The sequence below is a fragment of the Hemitrygon akajei genome, chromosome 32, assembly GCF_048418815.1.
Source record: "Hemitrygon akajei chromosome 32, sHemAka1.3, whole genome shotgun sequence".
Classification (NCBI taxonomy): Eukaryota; Metazoa; Chordata; class Chondrichthyes; order Myliobatiformes; family Dasyatidae; genus Hemitrygon; species Hemitrygon akajei.
In genome coordinates this window covers 35,971,053-35,989,109 of record NC_133155.1, presented here as the reverse complement: position 1 = coordinate 35,989,109, position 18,057 = coordinate 35,971,053, and the positions used below count along the sequence as shown (strand labels likewise).

General features: G+C 43.1%; 1 protein-coding gene across 1 annotated transcript in view; it reads right to left on the bottom strand.

The window, feature by feature from the left end:
• The window catches only part of col9a2 (procollagen, type IX, alpha 2), a 116,061-nt gene extending 98,344 nt beyond the window's left edge, over positions 1 to 17,717 (bottom strand). The window contains exons 1-5 of the mRNA XM_073034283.1: positions 17,465 to 17,717; positions 16,592 to 16,663; positions 15,657 to 15,692; positions 15,486 to 15,548; positions 9,961 to 10,014 (exon numbers count right to left, since the gene is read on the bottom strand). Of these exons, the coding sequence (XP_072890384.1) occupies positions 9,961 to 10,014; positions 15,486 to 15,548; positions 15,657 to 15,692; positions 16,592 to 16,663; positions 17,465 to 17,551 (312 nt within the window). The 5' untranslated portion in view covers positions 17,552 to 17,717. The remainder of the gene's footprint in view (positions 1 to 9,960; positions 10,015 to 15,485; positions 15,549 to 15,656; positions 15,693 to 16,591; positions 16,664 to 17,464) is intronic.
• Between the last annotated feature and the right edge of the window lie 340 nt (positions 17,718 to 18,057).

Genomic DNA, 18,057 nt, shown 5'->3' with positions numbered 1-18,057 from the left:
TAATTATTATTTTTCTTCTTCTATATTATGTATTACATTGAACTGCTGCTGCTAAGTTAACAAATTTCACAACACATGCAGGTAATAATAAACCTGAGTGATTCTAATTCTGATTTCTGAGGAGACTGTAAAAGGTATATTTGTTTTTCTTGGAGCACAGCAGGTAAAGAGGGGACATGACTGAGGTATGTAAAGTGAAGGGTATAGTTAGGTTAGAATGCAAACACCGTTTCCCATTATCAGAAGTGACTAAAGCTAGAGGATGTAGATTTAGTGCAAAGATTAAGAGATTTGAAGTGCATTTGAGAGAGCAGAGAGTACCTAGACCACACTGCCGGAGAAGGTGATAGAGACAGAGTCACTGACATCATCTGAGAAATATCCAGGTGACCATTTTAGTAGCCTTGCCACAAATCGGTGGAAGGATTAGAAGAAACATGAGGGAAAAAAACTGCTTTTACACAGAGTTTGGTCATGGTCAGGAACTCTGACAGAGTAGTGGAGGCAGAAACACTCACCACACTTAAACAGTGCCTGGAGAGCCATGGCAGACCCAGGTCTGGGAGGAGGAATTAAGCTAGAGAGATCTCTTCAATCAGTGTAAAAACATCTTCATTGTAAAATTTATTTGATTCTATAAACTTAGCCTGAACAACTAAGTATAAAAATATTGCTGGCAGTAATTTCATACTCCTAAAGTAAATCTCAAACTTTTAATTCATTTCTAAAGATTCAAAATCTTCTAAGATCTTGAGAAGGAGTACAAATAATTAAACATCAAAAAATGTATAAGTTCTGAAACTCTTCCATACACTTCTAAGCATATTTAAATGTTATAAAAATATAAATAAATATGAAATATAAATTAATATTCTAACTCAATTTTTAAATAAATCCTTGGGAATATTTAAAGGAGAATTTTGAAATTCATGGCCAAACTAGTTTTTTTTAAACAGTGAGAAGACTATCTGAGAACCTGGTGTGTTATTCTCTGCCAAGTGCAAAAAAAAAACATTGCCTGAATTCCCTCTGGGTTGAGATCTGTGAGGAATCCAGTAGTGAAGTGTTGTAGGCAGCTCTGGGATTTCCATTTTCTCATACTCCTGCTCAGAAATCCCAAAGCTGCTGAGCGGTTTCTAGGGCAATGGGTCTGAAAGATGAGTGTGGTTGTCATTAACTTGAGAATCCAGCCCTTTGTTCTCAAGTCACTAGAGCACCCCTGAACCTGTGACCTTCTGACCCAGAGTTCTGGTGCCTAGAACTAGCTAGAGCCGGCAATGACTAACGATTAAAGATTTGCTTTCTCACATATACATCAGAGCATTGAAAGTACAGTGAAATGCATAATTTCATGCCAACGACCAACACAAGCCAAATCTATGTGGGGGCAGCCCGCAAGCGTCTCCATGCTTCAGGCACCAGCTCGCTTACCCAAACCCATGGGTTTTTGGAACGTTGGAGGAAATCTGAGCACCTGGAGGAAGCCTGCACAGGCACCGAGAAAACTTATAAATTCCTCACAGTCGGTGATGGGAGTTGAGACCTGATCACTGCTCTCCGGCACTGTAAAGCTTTATGCTAACCACTACACTACTGTGCCATCCTGCAGGAACATCTTAGCAGAACAATTAGGCAAGAAAATGCTAATATTGATTTACAACTTTACTTTTTATTAATTAAAATCAATAAATCCTCCCAGCTACTGTGAATGAGTTGGTATTGATTCCTGTGTCAGGAGACGGCCTTGGCAGTAAGTAGTAAGCTTGCGATTCACTGTGATACAATTAGACTTTGCTCAGCGGGCTGACTCCTCCCCATTCACGGCCATACCATACTCCCACAACTTCTCCCACTCCCTTTCTGCCCATAAATAACAGACTGAGGCCAAACAATATATATATTTCAACCAGTCCTGCTCGGGCTGGAAGGGTGATGAACGAATTCTTTCAGACTTTGCCAGTGGAAGAGCTTCAGGGTGTAAAGTTTCTGCACTAACCATAAGGTTAATGTGATCTTTAAACACAAACACAAGCCTTCAGTCTCAATGCTCATTTCATCGACACAGGAAGGCGATACATTCCAGACTTAACTCGGGCTGTCTGAAAGTCCCCACTCAATATTGACCAACACACACGTGGAACTGCATACCACACTGAGCTCAGGACTGGCCCTGCCTCTCTGCTGCAGAACTCAGTCTTCACTTGCTCTCTGGGTTTTAGTTCAATTCTCAAGAGATTGATCCAATGTTTTCATAAGCCTTCTGTAGTGATTGACTGGATTGTAGAGAGGAACCCTACTCAGTGAGATTTGGGTTCCCACTAGGAAACATACTCCAGTCTTATTTTTGACACTGGGCACTAGATTTATCACATTGGATGTAGAGGCAACGTCTGCACCCACAGGGGAACGTGCCTCTGCAGACAGAGGCAATGCACTTAGTGCAAAAGTATTTGCCAATGCTAACCTTTCCTGCTTCCACCTTTAACAGAAATGAGAAAGCTGCATCTGAGAGATACAGATCCCACCTGAAGTATTACATTCCTTTCAGTTCTGGCACCAAATTCAGGGTGGACATTTTGCAGTAGAGATTTAGGCAGATGCTTCCAGATAATGAAGGAGTTGATGGTAAAGGCAGGTTTACCTTGGGAGTGCCAAGTAGGTGGCACAAAAATGAGTAAGTTGGTAATTCTGTCGGGAAACTCCAGGTCAAGGGGGCAACACCATAAACCTATGTCAGCACATTCAGGCTGAAATCACCAAGCACTTTTACAGAAACTATAGTGAATTTGTCCCCAGCGGGGTGTGACAGTCAGAGTCAATCAGATACTTGAAAACAGAGTTTGGTCTGTTTTCATTGAAATCGGGTCGGGATTGATCAGCCCTCCCCATTAGATCCTGCTACCCAGAGGGAGTAATATATTGTTTCTCCCTATAGTTGATATTAAGACCAATACTCTACTAGTGAGGAAGATATAAGTAACATAATTTTACTGTTAGAACAAATTTTCCACATTTTGAAAAAGTAAGAGGAATGCAGAGGAGAAATATTTAACGTCATGTTATTATTTTCAACAATGTCCTGACCGAAAGACTCAGGCAGTAAAGGAAGACTCAGTGATAAGTTGCAAAAGGAAATTGTATGACCATCTGAAAGGGAAAAATATTGAGCCCTCTTTATATGCATTCAGTACTGTGCAAAAGTCTTAGGCACATGTATATCACTAGGGTGCCTAAGGCTTTTGCACAGTATTGTATATTGGTTAAAAGTAGGAAGGTGGTTGGGAAACAGAAATAGATAGAACCATAGAACACTACAGCACAGTACAGGCCCTTTAGCCCTCCATCTTGTGCCTACCCATATAATCCTTAAAAAGAAGTACTAAACCCACACTACCCCATAACCCTCCATTTTTCTTTCATCCATGTGCCTGTCCAAGAGGCTCTTAAATACTCCTAATGTTTTAGCCTCCACCACCATCCCTGGCAAGTCATTCCAGGCACTCACAACCCTCTGTGTAAAAAACTTACCCCTGATGTCTCCCCTAAATTTCCTCCCTTAATTTTGTACATATGCCCTCTGGTGTTTGCTATTGGTGCCCTGGGAAACAGGTACTGACTGTCCACCCTATCTATGCCTCTCATAATCTTGTAGACCTCTATCAAGTCCCTTCTCATTCTTCTACGTTCCAAAGAGAAAAGTCCCAGCTCTGCTAACCTTGCTTCATATGACTTGTTCTCCAAACCAGGCAACATCCTGGTAAATCTCCTCTGCACCTTCTCCATAGCTTCCACATCCTTCCTATAATGAGATGACCAGAATTGAATACAATACTCTAAGTGCGGTCTCACCAGAGATTTGTAGAGTTGCAACATGATCTCTCTACTCTTGAACTCAATCCCCCTGTTAATGAACCCCAGCATCCCATAGGCCTTCTTAACTACCCTATCACCCTGTGCAGCGACCTTGGGGGATGTATGGATTTGAACCCCAAGGTCCCTTTGTTCATCCACACTCTTAAGTAACTGACCATTAATCCTGTACTCAGTCTTCTGGTTTGTCCTTGCAAAATGCATCATCTCACACTTGTCCCGATTGAACTCCATCTGCCATTTTTCTACCCAACTCTGCAGCCTGTCTATATCCTCTTGTAACCTTCAACAACCTACAGCTCCATCCACAACTCCTCCAATCTATGTGTCATCCGCTAACTTACTCACACATCCTTCTACCTCTACATCCAGGTCATTTATAAAAATCACAAATAGCAGGGGTCCCAGGACCGATCCCTAGTCACTCCACTAGTCACTGACCTCCAGGCAGAATACTTTCCTTCCACAACTACCCTCTGCTTTCTTCCTTTAAGCCAATTTTTTATCCAAACAGCCAACGTTCCACTTATCCCATGCCTCATGACTTTCTGGATGAGTCTCTCATGAGGGGCCTTGTCAAATGCTTTGCTGAAGTCCACGTAGACCACATCCACTGCCCTACCCTCATCAATTTTTTTTGTTACCTCTTCAAAAAACTCAATCAGGCTCGTGAGGCACGATCTTCCCTTCACAAAGCCATGTTGACTATCCATGAGTAGACTGTACTTCTCCAAATGCTCATAGATCCTATCCTTAAGAATCCTTTCCAATAGTTTGCATACCACCGACGTAAGACTCACTGGTCTATAGTTCCCAGGTTTCTCCCTGTTACCTTTTTTAAACAAGGTAACTACATTTGCCATTCTCCAGTCCTCCAGCACTTCCCTTACAGCCAAAGAGGATTCAAAGATCATAGCTAATGCTCCTGCGAACACTTCTCTCAATTCTGTATTTAGCTTTGTGTTAGCTCAGTAGTATTAAGTGTTATTTGGTGACTATATATGCATGTGCCTAAGACTTTTGCACAGTGCTGTATGGTTGAGCAACTTTCTCTCCATTTGCCTCATCACAATGGAGTTTGATTGTAGAAAAATCTTTCAAAGAGCCAGTACAGGCAGGATGGGCCAAATGGTTTTCCACTGTGCTCTGTTTCAATAGTTATATTCTACACAAATTCAAGTGTCTGAATAGCCTGATGAAGAGATAGAGTAGTGTTGTGCAGGATAATTTTTTTTCTTGAGAATCAAGACATCAGGATAGGCTGCATAAACTTATCTTGATTCAGAAAATGTAAATGTTGAAGTGATTGAGAAAGTGCTTAAAATGCTAAAATAGTTCATCAATTTAGATAAAGGTCATATAAATGCAAAAGACAGAGACCTTGCTGAAAGGCTTCAATGTCACAGGGCAGTGGGTGTTTTACATGAAGGGTGAAGAAAGTAACTGCTGGTAAAAACAATAAATGCTATCTGTACTGAAAGTAATGTGGCAAGGGGATGCATCCTCTCAGAGTACAAGGGTTTGAATAGAATAAGAAGGTTTGTTCATAGGCTGTGCCAATCCAGGATTCCACAAGCAAGCTGCTGTAATGGGATGACATGGATTGAGCCCAGCACCAAAATATGCAATGGTGAAGATGAAGCTGCATAACCCCAGAACTTTGTAGTTGGCAGAAGTGATGTATGGGTCTTAACAGGGCTGTACTGCAGTATGGCAGAAGTCCTAAAACTCCAAGAATCCAAGTAGAAATGCCACAAGGATGGGACTTTCCAACAAGATGTAGCTGAATGTGGAAAGCCGATAATATCTGGCAGGGTGAAGAGCACTGAGGAAGATCCAAAGAGCAGAGGTCAAAAGAGATGAGTTTTCAATTTCAAAAGAGACAACAGAGGAAGAGAAGTCAGAATGGGAGTCAGGCTGTCAGACAGTGTTATAGCAGAGGGACAAAGATGGAGAGTGCAAGGCAAAACCATAGTAGATCTTGTTGTGCTTGAGTACATAATATCCAGAAATGTATCAAATAAAATGTACAGCTGTAACTACAACTGTTTGTGATAAGAATAATTCACCCTGTGGTAAGTTTTATATGCATACTTTCATGTTTACAGGTGATAACTTGTTATGTACTTTTATAAATAACTAACTTGTACATGTTGATACATTAAGTATAATTAACTGATTGTATAATTTTGTGTATAGGGTATGTAAATGGTTGATGGTTCATTCAGTTTACTACATAGTTTAAAGAGAGTCTGTATAGTGTAAGTCAGTGTGACAGTGTGTCAGTGTGTACATATACTGTAATTTTCGATCGTTGTTAGACAAGACATTGCTGCTAGCTGAGACTTGACTGCCTTCCATAATAGATTGTTAATATACAGCTTTCCCTCTGAAGCAGCAACACTGAAGAACCCACAGACACCACACGACCCTTCCCTATTGAACAATGGGTATGAACATAAACCAGGGAGAAACAACCAAACGACCCTTTCCTACTAAACATTGGGTATGAACATAACCAGGGAGAAAGAAGGCCATCTCATTTAACATGGAAACATTGTATAAAGTTGTCCATCATTCATTGTTTCCATCAGACAATATCTGACATTTCCAGTTTTATGGTAAATTTATTATAATTTTTTCAATGTGACAGGAAGTTTCCCACTTTTGTCCCTCACTACCAACCCACAGCTCTACGCCATCCTCTCATCTCTTGTAACACCTACATATGGATTTCTCACCAAACTGCTGAGGCAAGATGTTTCTTCTGCTTCCCCTTCCCCACCTGACTCAGCATAGATTTCATTTCCCTACAGAGCCTCTCTATAACTAGACAGGGTGAGATTCCAACACTAGAAAGGAAGTTATTGATGCAATGAATTAACTATTGAGAGTGCTATTATAACTCTACATTAACTCCACTGTCAAAGAGACTCTGTTGGAATAGGATAAACACCCAAAAGGTTGACATCTAAAATTTGTAGAATGTTTTATATGGATGACAAAGCCCCAGAAAAGAGGAACAAAAGGAGAAAGCAGCCACTTCTAGACTCCTGACCAGCTCTGTCCCAGGTATGCCTCTTTAATGGTAGTAGTCAAGGGGAGTACACACTTTGGAGTATTGTGATAATTTCTGTTCACCTCATTATAGGAAAGATGTGAAAACTTCAGAGAAGGGACAGAAAAGATTTAGCAGGATGATGCCTTGATTGGACAACACGTCTTATGAGGAAGTGTTGCGTGAACTAGGGCTTTTTTCTTTGGAACAATAGAGAATGAGAGGTGACTTGATGGTGGTGTATAAGATTATAAGGGATAATCTTAGAAAGAATAGCCAACCTATAACATAGAATAGAGAACACTACAGCACAGTATGAGCTCTTCAGCAAACACTGTGCCAATGTTCTAATATACTACACGTTCAATTTAAACCTTCCCCCCTACAAAGCCCGTACCTCCCCATTTTTCTTTCATCCATGTGCCTACCTAAGAGTATCATCAATGTCTCTCATGTATCAGCCCTACCACCACCCCTGACAGTGTATTCCACACATTTACCACTCTCTATGTACCAAACCTTTCTCTGACATCTCCCTCAAATTATCCTCTGGAATGAGCAATCACCGCTCTGGGTAAAAGACCTTATGACAATAAGACCATAAGAATAAGGCCATTTGGCTCATTGAGTCTGCTCCGCCATTCAATCATGGCTAATTTATTTTCCCTTTCAAATGTATTCTCCTGCGTTTTCCCTCTGACTTTTGCCCCCCTTACTAATCAAGAGCCTATCAATCTAGACTTTAAATATATCCAGTGACTTGGCTCATATAGCCGTCTGTAGCAATGAATTCCACAGATTCACCTCCTCTGGATAAGGAGATTCCTCTTCATCTGTTTTACAGGGGTGTACTTTGATCCTGAGGCTGTGCCCTTTGCTCCTAGTCTCTTCCACTATTGGAAACATCCTCTCCACATCCACTCTATCAAGGCCTTTAGATATTTGGTAGGATTCAATGAGATTCCCCTCTCATTCTTCCAATCGCCCATGAGTAAAGGCCTAGAACTATCAAACGCTCCACATATGTTAACTCTTACATTCCCAGGTCATTCTCATAACATCTCTGGACACTCCAATGCCAAAACATCCCTTCATAGATATTGGACCTAAAACTGCTCATAATGCGCCAAATACAGACTGACCACTGCCTTTAAAGTCTCAGCATAACACCGCACTTTTATATCCCAACCCCCTCAAAATAAATGCTAACATTGCATTTGCTTTCTGCTCTATTGACTCAACTTGCAAGTTAATCTTTAGGGAATCCTGCACCAGGACTACTAGGTCTCTTTGAATCTCTGATTTCTGAATTAGCGCCCTATTTAGAAAATACACATGGTGGCCACTTTATAAGTTGCCTCCTGTTTGTGGTTTTCTGCTGCTGTAGCCCACCCACCACAAGGTTCCATGTGATGTGCATTCAGAAGTGCCCTTCTGCACACCACTGTTGTAACATGCGGTTATTTCAGTCACTGTTGCTTTCCTGTCAGCTTGAGCCAGTCTGGCCATTCTCCTCTGACCTCTCTCATTAACAAGACATTTTTACGCACCCAACTGCCGCTCACTGGGTTTTCTTTTTTCTTCTTTACCCCATTCCCTGTAAACTCTAGAGACTGTTTGCATGAAAATCCAAAGAGATCAGTAGTTTCTGAGATACTCAAACTATCCCACCTGGCATCAACAATCATTCCACGGTCAATGTTACTTAGATCACATTTCTTCCCCATTCTGCTGTTTGATCTGAACAACAACTGACCCTCTTGACCATGTCTGCATGGTTTTATGCATTGAGATGCTGCCACATGATTGGCTGATTAGATATTTGTATTAGCAAGCAGGTGTACATAATAAAGTGGCCACTCAGTGTACTCTACACCTTTATTCCTTCTACCAAAGTGTATGACCATGCACTCCCCTACACTATATTCCATCTGCCACTTCTTTACCCATTCTCCAATCCATCCAAGTCCCTGCTTCCTCAACTCTATCTGCCCCTCCACCTGTCTTTCTATCATTCTCAAACATGGCTGCAAAGCCTTCAATCCCATCATCCAGATCATTAACATATCGTGTGAAAGATAGGAGCCCAACACTGACCCCTGCAGAACATCACTGGTCACTGACAGAAAAGCTGATGACACTGGCCCTTCAGTGTCACTGCCAATGGCAGAATGGCACAACTGGTGACCAGAGCCTGCCCAGCAGCTTTCAGGATTACAGACAGAGAAGAACCTTGAGGAAGAAGGGCTCTGCACACAAATGAGAGAAGACAGGAGGAAAGACTCCAACCACATCAACAGACTATTAACTCTGGGCAGTTATGAGCAAAATTAATCGAGACATTAGATGTGTACACAGGACTTTAAATTTGAGGGCTTTAAGTTCACACACTCCCACACATGTGCTTTATCAGTATATTTACGCACTATAGGGGGTCACATCTCCCTGGTGTTTCCACCATTCATAGCACAAGTCTTCGATACAATCCTCCTCTCCTTACACTCCTGTTGTGGTGCACTAATTAGCCTTCTCTCTATGGACATCGTCCATATTCCTTGCTGCCTCGGTAAAACGGCCAGAATAATGAAAGGGCACACCCACCCCAGATGTCCTCTCTTCTCCTCTCTCCCACCAGGCAGAAGATACAATAGCCTGAGTGCACATACCACCAGGCTCAAGGACAGCTTCTATTCCACTGCTATCAGAATTTTGAACAAACATCTTGTACAAGAAGTTAGACTCATGAGCTCCGATACATAACCTAGTTATGACCTTGCACATTATTTTTTACCTGTCCTTTCACTGTGGCATTTACACTTTATTCTGCATTGCTACTGTTTTATCTCAATGCACTGTTGAAATGAAATGATCTGTAGGAACAATATGCAAGACAAGCTTTTCACTGTATCTTGGTACAGATGGCAATCCTGAACCAACATCAATACCCATGCCTGTGAAAGACCATCACCTCAAAAGCCTGCATCAAGATATTTCAAAGTTGCTTTCTCACAATATAAAATGCATCGTATTACCTTGGGACCAGGCCTTCCAGGAATACCCGGCTCTCCATTTGGACCTTCCAAACCCTGTGAGATAGAGAACAAAAAAGGTAAGAGTTTTGACACAAGCATTAATTAATCAGATAGATTTGACAATATCTTCTTAAAGTATATCTCATCCCAGCTCCTAGAACTTGCGTCATCCTAATGATGTACCTGAACATAAACTTTCCTCACATTCTACTGGAATTCCAAGTTCTCCAGCCCAACATTCTTTTCACATCTTACTTTATTATTCCCATCACTCCAGTCAAGTCCTCACATTTGGGGTGCAGTGGTAATTAACTAGACCAGTAAATGGAATTCCAGTCATTGATCCAGAAGCAAGTGTTCAAAAATGGAAAATCTACAATGAGGTAATTAAATGAAAGTGGAATCTACATTTTTAGCACTGTTATTCTTAGTATTGGTAGCCATAAACCTACCAGTTTGTTCTCCAGTATCTTTGGGGGAGAGAAATCCATCACCCTCACCCATTCTGGGTGTGACCGACCCTTAAATGCCTGCTGAGCTCAGGGACAATTGGTGATAGACAATGAACAGGCATCACCAGTAACATCCACACTCTCTGAAAGAGTAACTAAAGGAAACAAATTCCGTTCAAAATTGCATTTTCTGCCAGGAAAGCTCCAAACCTGTGGTGGCCTGAACTGGATTACCAGCTTTCTTTGATATTCTTAAAACAGAAATTTCTATCCTGTAATTTTGGGCATGCCTAAGGTCAGATCTCATAAATGAAGGAGCAGTCTCCAGCCAGCTTACACAACTTAATTATCCATCCAAAGTCCTTTTACTGATCAATAAATGCTCTTTGCAGTAATTGATCACATTGTGCAGAAATGTACTTAGTTCTTTTTTTGCTCTATGTGGTCTCTCTGTAAAAATTGTATATAATTTATATTTTGCCTGTGAATGCTGCTTTTGTAACATGATGTGCCTGTGCTGCAAGTAACCTTTTCATTGCACCTGTGCAGACACGTAATTGTGCGTGAGACAACAAACTTTACTTTGAATTTGAAATTCAATCCTACTGACAGGTATTATGCTTGAGATCAGGTCTGTGACCCGTCGTTATGATCATGAAACTAGGAATTAAGAAGGGTCATCCAAAAATCCGGTGAAGAAACATGCGCTACAAAGGGGAATTTCTGCAGATGCTCGGCAGGTCAGGCAGCAACTGTAGGGAGGAACAGAATTAATGGGTCAGGGTGTTCAACTTTGTCAAAACTCAAGTTATCAACCTGAAACATTCCTTCTGTTTCTCTCCTCTTTGATCCTTCTTTACAAGTGTTTCCTGATCTGTTGAGAATTTCCTGTATTTCTTGTTTCATGCACATTAAAAGTGCATTCTAATGCTATAAATCCACTCCAACTACACAATCCACGAGTCTGTTATTGGGTTCTTAATGGTCAAACGCAGTGCTCAAAAATTATTGACTTTTGTTTAATAGATTTGTTGATGACTCTGGAATTCCATTATATTATTGGAAGGATTTCAGTGGCAGGAGATACTGGAGTGACTTCCTTCCCTGGCTTAAGTTAATCTCTAATTGATTGAGTGGACAGCTACAGATTTTTTTCCTAGGTCAGAAATGGCTAATACAAGGGAGCATAATTTTCAGGTGATTGGAGGAAAGTTTAGAGGGAATGAATGTCAGAGATATTTTTTTAAAACACAGAGTGGTGGATGCTTGGAATGCTCTACTAGGGTTGATAGTTGAGAGAGATGTATTAGGGACATTTCAGAAACTCTTAGATAGACACATGAATGATAGAAAAATGGAGGGCAATGGAGAGAAAAGGGTTATAAATTGGCACAACATCATGGGCTGAAAGTCCTGTACTGTACTGTGGTGCTCTATCTTTTCTCAAAAGAAGAAAACCTCTGTTTATAGATAGTGGGAATGTGGAGGCATGGTAAAATAATGCATTCTCCGTGAACTTTCCAGGTTTGAAGCCATGTTGCTGGTCACTCCTGCCCCTTTATCGGTGTTGGCTTCCTTCCTGCCACATGAACACACGTGATAAGCATTGCTTTAGCAAGATGTTGCGATGAAATCAAACCCACTCATTTTTATTTGTATCAGAGGAAAACATTTCAAAGCACCCATGGTGACCTTCTGAAACAGCTTGCCTCACTCCCATGCGCCTTCATCGTGGCCCTGAATATATATTCTACAATCCAAAAAGCTCATATATATTGATGTGCCTGAGTCTGAATGGGCTTCCAGTTATAGTCATGAATTAAATGGTTAAAGGGACCCAAAATACTCACACCATCTCAGTTTTAACTTCACTATAGCACAGTGCACACACTGTCTGTCTGCAATACCTCATAGCAACCTCACACACACTCCAAAGCTATCTTGACTACATTTCTCACACCTTCCTTTGTGTGAGGACTCCTTTCCATTCTTCCAGTTCCCTGAATCCTGCTACTCTTGCTCTGATAGTAACCCCTTCAACACCACTACTCTGAGCTGGCTTCCTATTTTCTAACCCTCCCCTTGGATGATAGGATTCTCAACTGCATCTTTCTATGATCCAACCCTTTCAGAGCAGCGATAGGCTTCCTCACGTCATTCCAGTCCACCTTCCACCACTTGCCCTTTGTAATTCCCAGCACTTTCCACATGATGCCACCACCGCTTCCCCACTTCCAACATTCTCCATGAGTTCCTGGTTCATTTTTCCATTTGCACCAGGAACCACTCCCCTCTTCCCTGCACCTTCCCGTTACAACTACAGGAGATGCAGCACCTGCCCTTCTACCACTTCCATTGCCAACACTCAGGGCCCAGACTACCTCCCAGATGAAACAATTCATCCATCTTGCCGTCAGGACTTATGACAGGATGACCTCAGCAACGGAAAAGCCACCTTCATCCAGGTAACACTGACTGTCCATTTATCCATTTCACTCTCTATCCCAATCTCACTTTGACTTTTTATGTTGTCCCAACAAACCCCAAAATAAACTGGAGGAATAACATCTCATCTTCCAACTTGACACATTGCAGTCCTCAGAACTCACTGCTGAATTCAGCTTCAAATCATCAACCTTTCCAGCTTGTATCAGAACCAGTCAGTCTGGATGAAAGGCCATTAACCGGTTTCTCTCGTTGCACAGATGTTGGCCAGCCTGATGAAATTTCACTATTTAATTTAGATCACCAGTGTTAGCAGTGCTTTGGTTTTCTACTGTTTTATATCTCACTGCTCCAGAATTTGTATCTTTTATCTTTCTTCTCCACCTTAACCATTTTCATTCATCTCTTTCTGTTTACCCCGCCTACAGACAGACCACCTGCAGTGGGGGTGTTTTCACCAACCCCTTCGAGCTGGCACCATCTCCACTTATATCATTCAGCATCTCTTGCTTTGTACCCTATCACAGCCATTCCCATATTTCACCTCTCCCCTTTCACTGCAACTTAAAACACACCAATGCTTCTCAATTCTGATGAAGGGCATCGGTCTGAATCCTTAATTCTATTCCCCTTGTTCCAGACGCTGCCTGGCCTGATGAGTCTTTTTTGCGCTCTCTGTTTGTATTTCATTATTCTTCAATGTTGTAAATTCCACATGGAATATAATGGGGCACAATGCTAATCTAGTCTGTAAAGTGAACCTGCCACAAGCCTCCTCAGTACTGAGTGAAATTCAATGACCAGTTTTGCATGAGCTCCTGGTGGTTGCAGACAAGCAAGCTGACTGTTGTAGTGTTTTCCCTAAAAACCTCTAGCACTGAGAAGATTCAAATCTGTCTGTACAATGCTACAGCATCAAATGTAAAAACTACAGTGACACAGCATCTTTCAACTCAGTCCGGAACGGGCACCGAACAGCAGCAAACATGTTGGCACTTTCAGTTTGCCACATCTGAAGATGCTTTCTCATTGGTACCTGGGAAAGGACAGCACCTATCATGTAATTTGTTCACGGAGTGTAGAGAACACAGTTGCAGATTGTCGTCCCCAGTACAGAGGGGACATTTTTCAGGTTCTCATTATATTGGATGTACTGTATAGTACACAGTTCAAACCATTGTACATTGAGTGCATACTGCTTTGTTTCCCAGTGCACTAGACATTGGCAGTTACGATTCTGATATATTGAACATGCTTATCCTGTTTATGTTGAATGGACATACTGTAACTTGCAGCTTATTGGATGTATGCCCCATGGACCTGCAGCTTATTGGATGTACAATGCCAGGGGCTTGCAGCTTATTGGATGTATGCCCCATGGACCTGCAGCTTATTGGATGTACAATGCCAGGGGCTTGCAGCTTATTGGATGTATGCCCCATGGACCTGCAGCTTATTGGATGTACAATGCCAGGGGCTTGCAGCTTATTGGATGTATCCACCATGGATCTGCAGCTTATTGGATGTACATACTGTAGGCTTTTAGGTCATTGGATGTACACAGTGCAGTTTCTTGGTACTTGATGAATACAACAGTGCAGGTCCTCAGCCCACTGAATACATATAATGCATATTTCCAATCCTAGTACATTGATGTAGAATCAGATTCTCAGAAAAGTGTACTCAGCCATGGTTTTCAATTCACTGAATGTACACAGTCCAGTTCTCAGGTCAAGAAATATACACTGTAGTTTCTCAGCTCCTCTGATTTACCCAGTTAGGGATTCTAGATATATCGGCTGCACATGGTTCTCTGCTCACTGGATTTATACAAATCAGCATCTCCACCTCCAAGATGTGTAGCGTGTAGGCTCTCGTGGCATGGAATACATACACAGTCTCGGCTTACCAGATGTACATTACACAGTTCAAAGTATACACAGTACACGGTTTCAGCTCCTGGGTGTTGAGAGTTCATTTCATCAGTATATGTCCCAGACACAGTGCAGGCTCATAGTACACTGGCTGACAATTCATTGACCGTACATGGTGCAAGTTCTCAGTAAAAATGAGCCGTCAATATGTTGTCAACTCACTGGCTGTCCCCAGTGCAAGGGTGTACTTGTCTCACTGGCTGTACACAGTGTAAGTCCTGATGAAAGGTCTCAGCCCAAATAATCGATTGCTTATTCTCCTCCATAGATGCTGCCTGACCTGCTGATTTCCTCCAGCATTTTGTTTGTGTCACTCAGGATTTCCATCAACTTCAGAATCTCTTCTGTGTCAAGTCCCCGATACATGTAGATTCTCGATTCATTCGACCAATATAAATCCAATTTCTATCCAATTTTTGGAACATCTGCAGTATAAATTCTCAGGCATTGCATACAGGAATATCAATCTTTAGGCAAAATTATTAAACAGATTGAATTTATAATCCAAGAGATGTGATTGTCTCCATGTTCAAAAAATTTGCAATTCTGGTGTCTTCAAAAGAAGGAGACCAGGGGCAAAGACTGAAATACATAAGACATTTAAAATGTTCGACCCACCCCCTTCGCAGCCATTCACAACTGCCACCGCCCTGCACAGCAAACATTTCCAACAGCACTCTTCAAAGGTACTTACATCATATCCTGGGTCACCTTCCAGTCCATCTGGTCCAGGGGCTCCCATTTCCCCTTTAGGCCCCTAAATGCAGGGAGAATTGGCATTCCTGTTAGTGTTTTTGCTTTAGCAGAAACATGGTAATAGTCTTTCTCCGGAGATGTTAGCTGTGGATTAAAGTGAGTCACTTACTGGTGGTCCAGGGGGGCCGATGAGCCCAGGTTCCCCCTGAAAAGACAAAAAAAAACGTTCAGGGATCGGGGCAGCGGAAAAGGTTCGTTCAGTAACAGCTGAAGAACCAAAAACTCTCCAGCCAGACATCGCCGCCGTCGGGCTGTAGATACAGAATCTGAAATGCCACAGAGCCGGGTCCGGGAACAGCCGCCTTCCAACAACCATCCGGCGCTTAAACCGATCCGCAGTCCTCCCTCGGCCACAGAACACTGCGGACCACCTCCCGCACTTCGCTTTCGAATAGCAGGTGTCAAGTGGAGCTTCGGCATAACTTGTGCTCTGCGTGTTGTCGGGACCTACGTGCCCATGCTACAGCCGCCACAAGTTTGTTTTTATTGTGCTCGAACCTCACCGTGTTGACAATAAACTCGACTGATTGACTGTCTCGGGTGTTTTAGCGGTCACCGAGGGACGCTAGAAGTTGGAGACCTGTTCAGTTACAACTAGACAGCAGCTTTAAACTCGTGTTCACACTGCAATACTCCGTCGTTTTCTCCTGTCGCCGTCATTTAAACTGCTCGTTTGTACCTTAAACCGGTTTAATCGGTCTGTTTTATAATTTACATTAATAACCCCGGTTTACAGAACTTTCGCAACATCAATCTACGCGACTCCTACTTCCCGGGCTTCCATTGAAACAGACCATACTTAGGAAAGACGGACCCTGAATATCCATAGTAAAACAGATTTAAGTGGTGCACTTAGTCAATTAACTGCCGCCGACACCCCCCACCCACCCCCGGGATAAGGAATATACCGGAATGTCCCGGAGCCGGCCGGAGGCGCCCCTGCCGGCCGCCGATGTCAGTGCAGGCTCCGCGGTCTGGCACCTGGGACAATGCGGCTCTTTGTGAGACTGTACACAAACTACTGGAAACACTTCCACAACTCACATCTATCCCGTCTGCTCCAGGAATCCCAGCCGGGCCCGGAGAGCCCAGCTCACCTTCTTCCCATATCGAAACCTGTCCAAGGAAAGAGAGAAGATTAAGCGACGGAGAAGAACATTTGGAACAAGAAATGGCGCAACAGTGTGGTGTGTCCGTTATATTAATTAAATGATATTTTAAAATCTTTTATACATGGGGCAGGAGTACGGTAAAGGGGCATCGCGCTGAATCTCCCGAGACCACGGCAGTCAGAGATGCTGGCTACCTTAGTGCGGTGTCCGTGAGCGTGAGTCTTTGTAGTAACCCTGGTCTTTGTCCGTGGAGGTACCCGCGAGTAGTGAACGCAATCAAATGACTGATACACCAGTGTTCCGCACCCCACAGACCCGCACACGCACAGGAGGATCCAGATCAACGGGATGGAGTTCAGCATCCCCCGGCTATTCTTCATTCAGGCCAATGCTGAAGCGGGGGGAGTTCAGGAGCTACCCCTGGAAGCCCACTCCGGAGCCGGTATATCCCATGAAGGTTACTGATCCATTGAGGCTGACTGTTCTTTTAACCGACCGGGCAATGGCTCTGCTGTCGTTAATTGGGACAAATTGCCACTGTAAGTTTGGAGAGTGCCTCTCGCTGGCAGTCAAAGACTGGTTCTATCTGTGACTGGTTACCCACACACAACCCGAAGGGAAGGGACGAGGCTAAGGGAAAGGCAGACAAACAAACTCTGGGGACTGCGGAGAAAGTGGAATTTAACTCGTTATTCTGAATACTTTTCACCCAAAAATAAACTGCCACCCTAGGCAAACAACTCGGCGAATGCAGGTCCCGCTACCCAGCAAGCGAGTGCCCGTTTCCACCCTTCCCCGAACTTACTTGGGCTGAACACAAGCAGACGACTTGCAGGAGGACTGCGAGCCGGAGGAGTCCGGGACGCGGCCACACAACAGACAGGCTAGCCATGTTGAGTCGCTCTGTCTGGACGGGGCCACAGTCAGGATCCACGCGTCTCTCCCCAGCTGAGACAGTCAGTCAAGAGACCCGCGGAGAAAGATCGGAGCCGCCCGAATCGCTCAGTAAACCCAACTCGTTGACAGGACCTGAGTGGATCAGCTGCCGAGTCAGGGGGGCGGGGTAAGGTGAGGCGGCTGGTGAATATGAAACAGGCTAGGAGCTGAGCAATTTCCCTCCTTCCTATGTCCCTGTTTCCATTCCGGGAGCATCCCGGGGGATGGGGTTTGTGAGACAACTTATAAACAGGAATCAGCTCCAAGTCTGTGGAACATGATTGGTGTGGGACGCGGCCTGAATGTATCACAATGTTAATCAATAGAAACGAAACGACAACAAGCGGAGAACACGTAAAATATAGAAGGCAGGGTAGGCCACTCGGCCCCTCTGTCCAGTTCTATCATTCCTGTCCAAGCATCTATCTCAACATCATATTTCCATGTTCTCTGGCCTTTAAG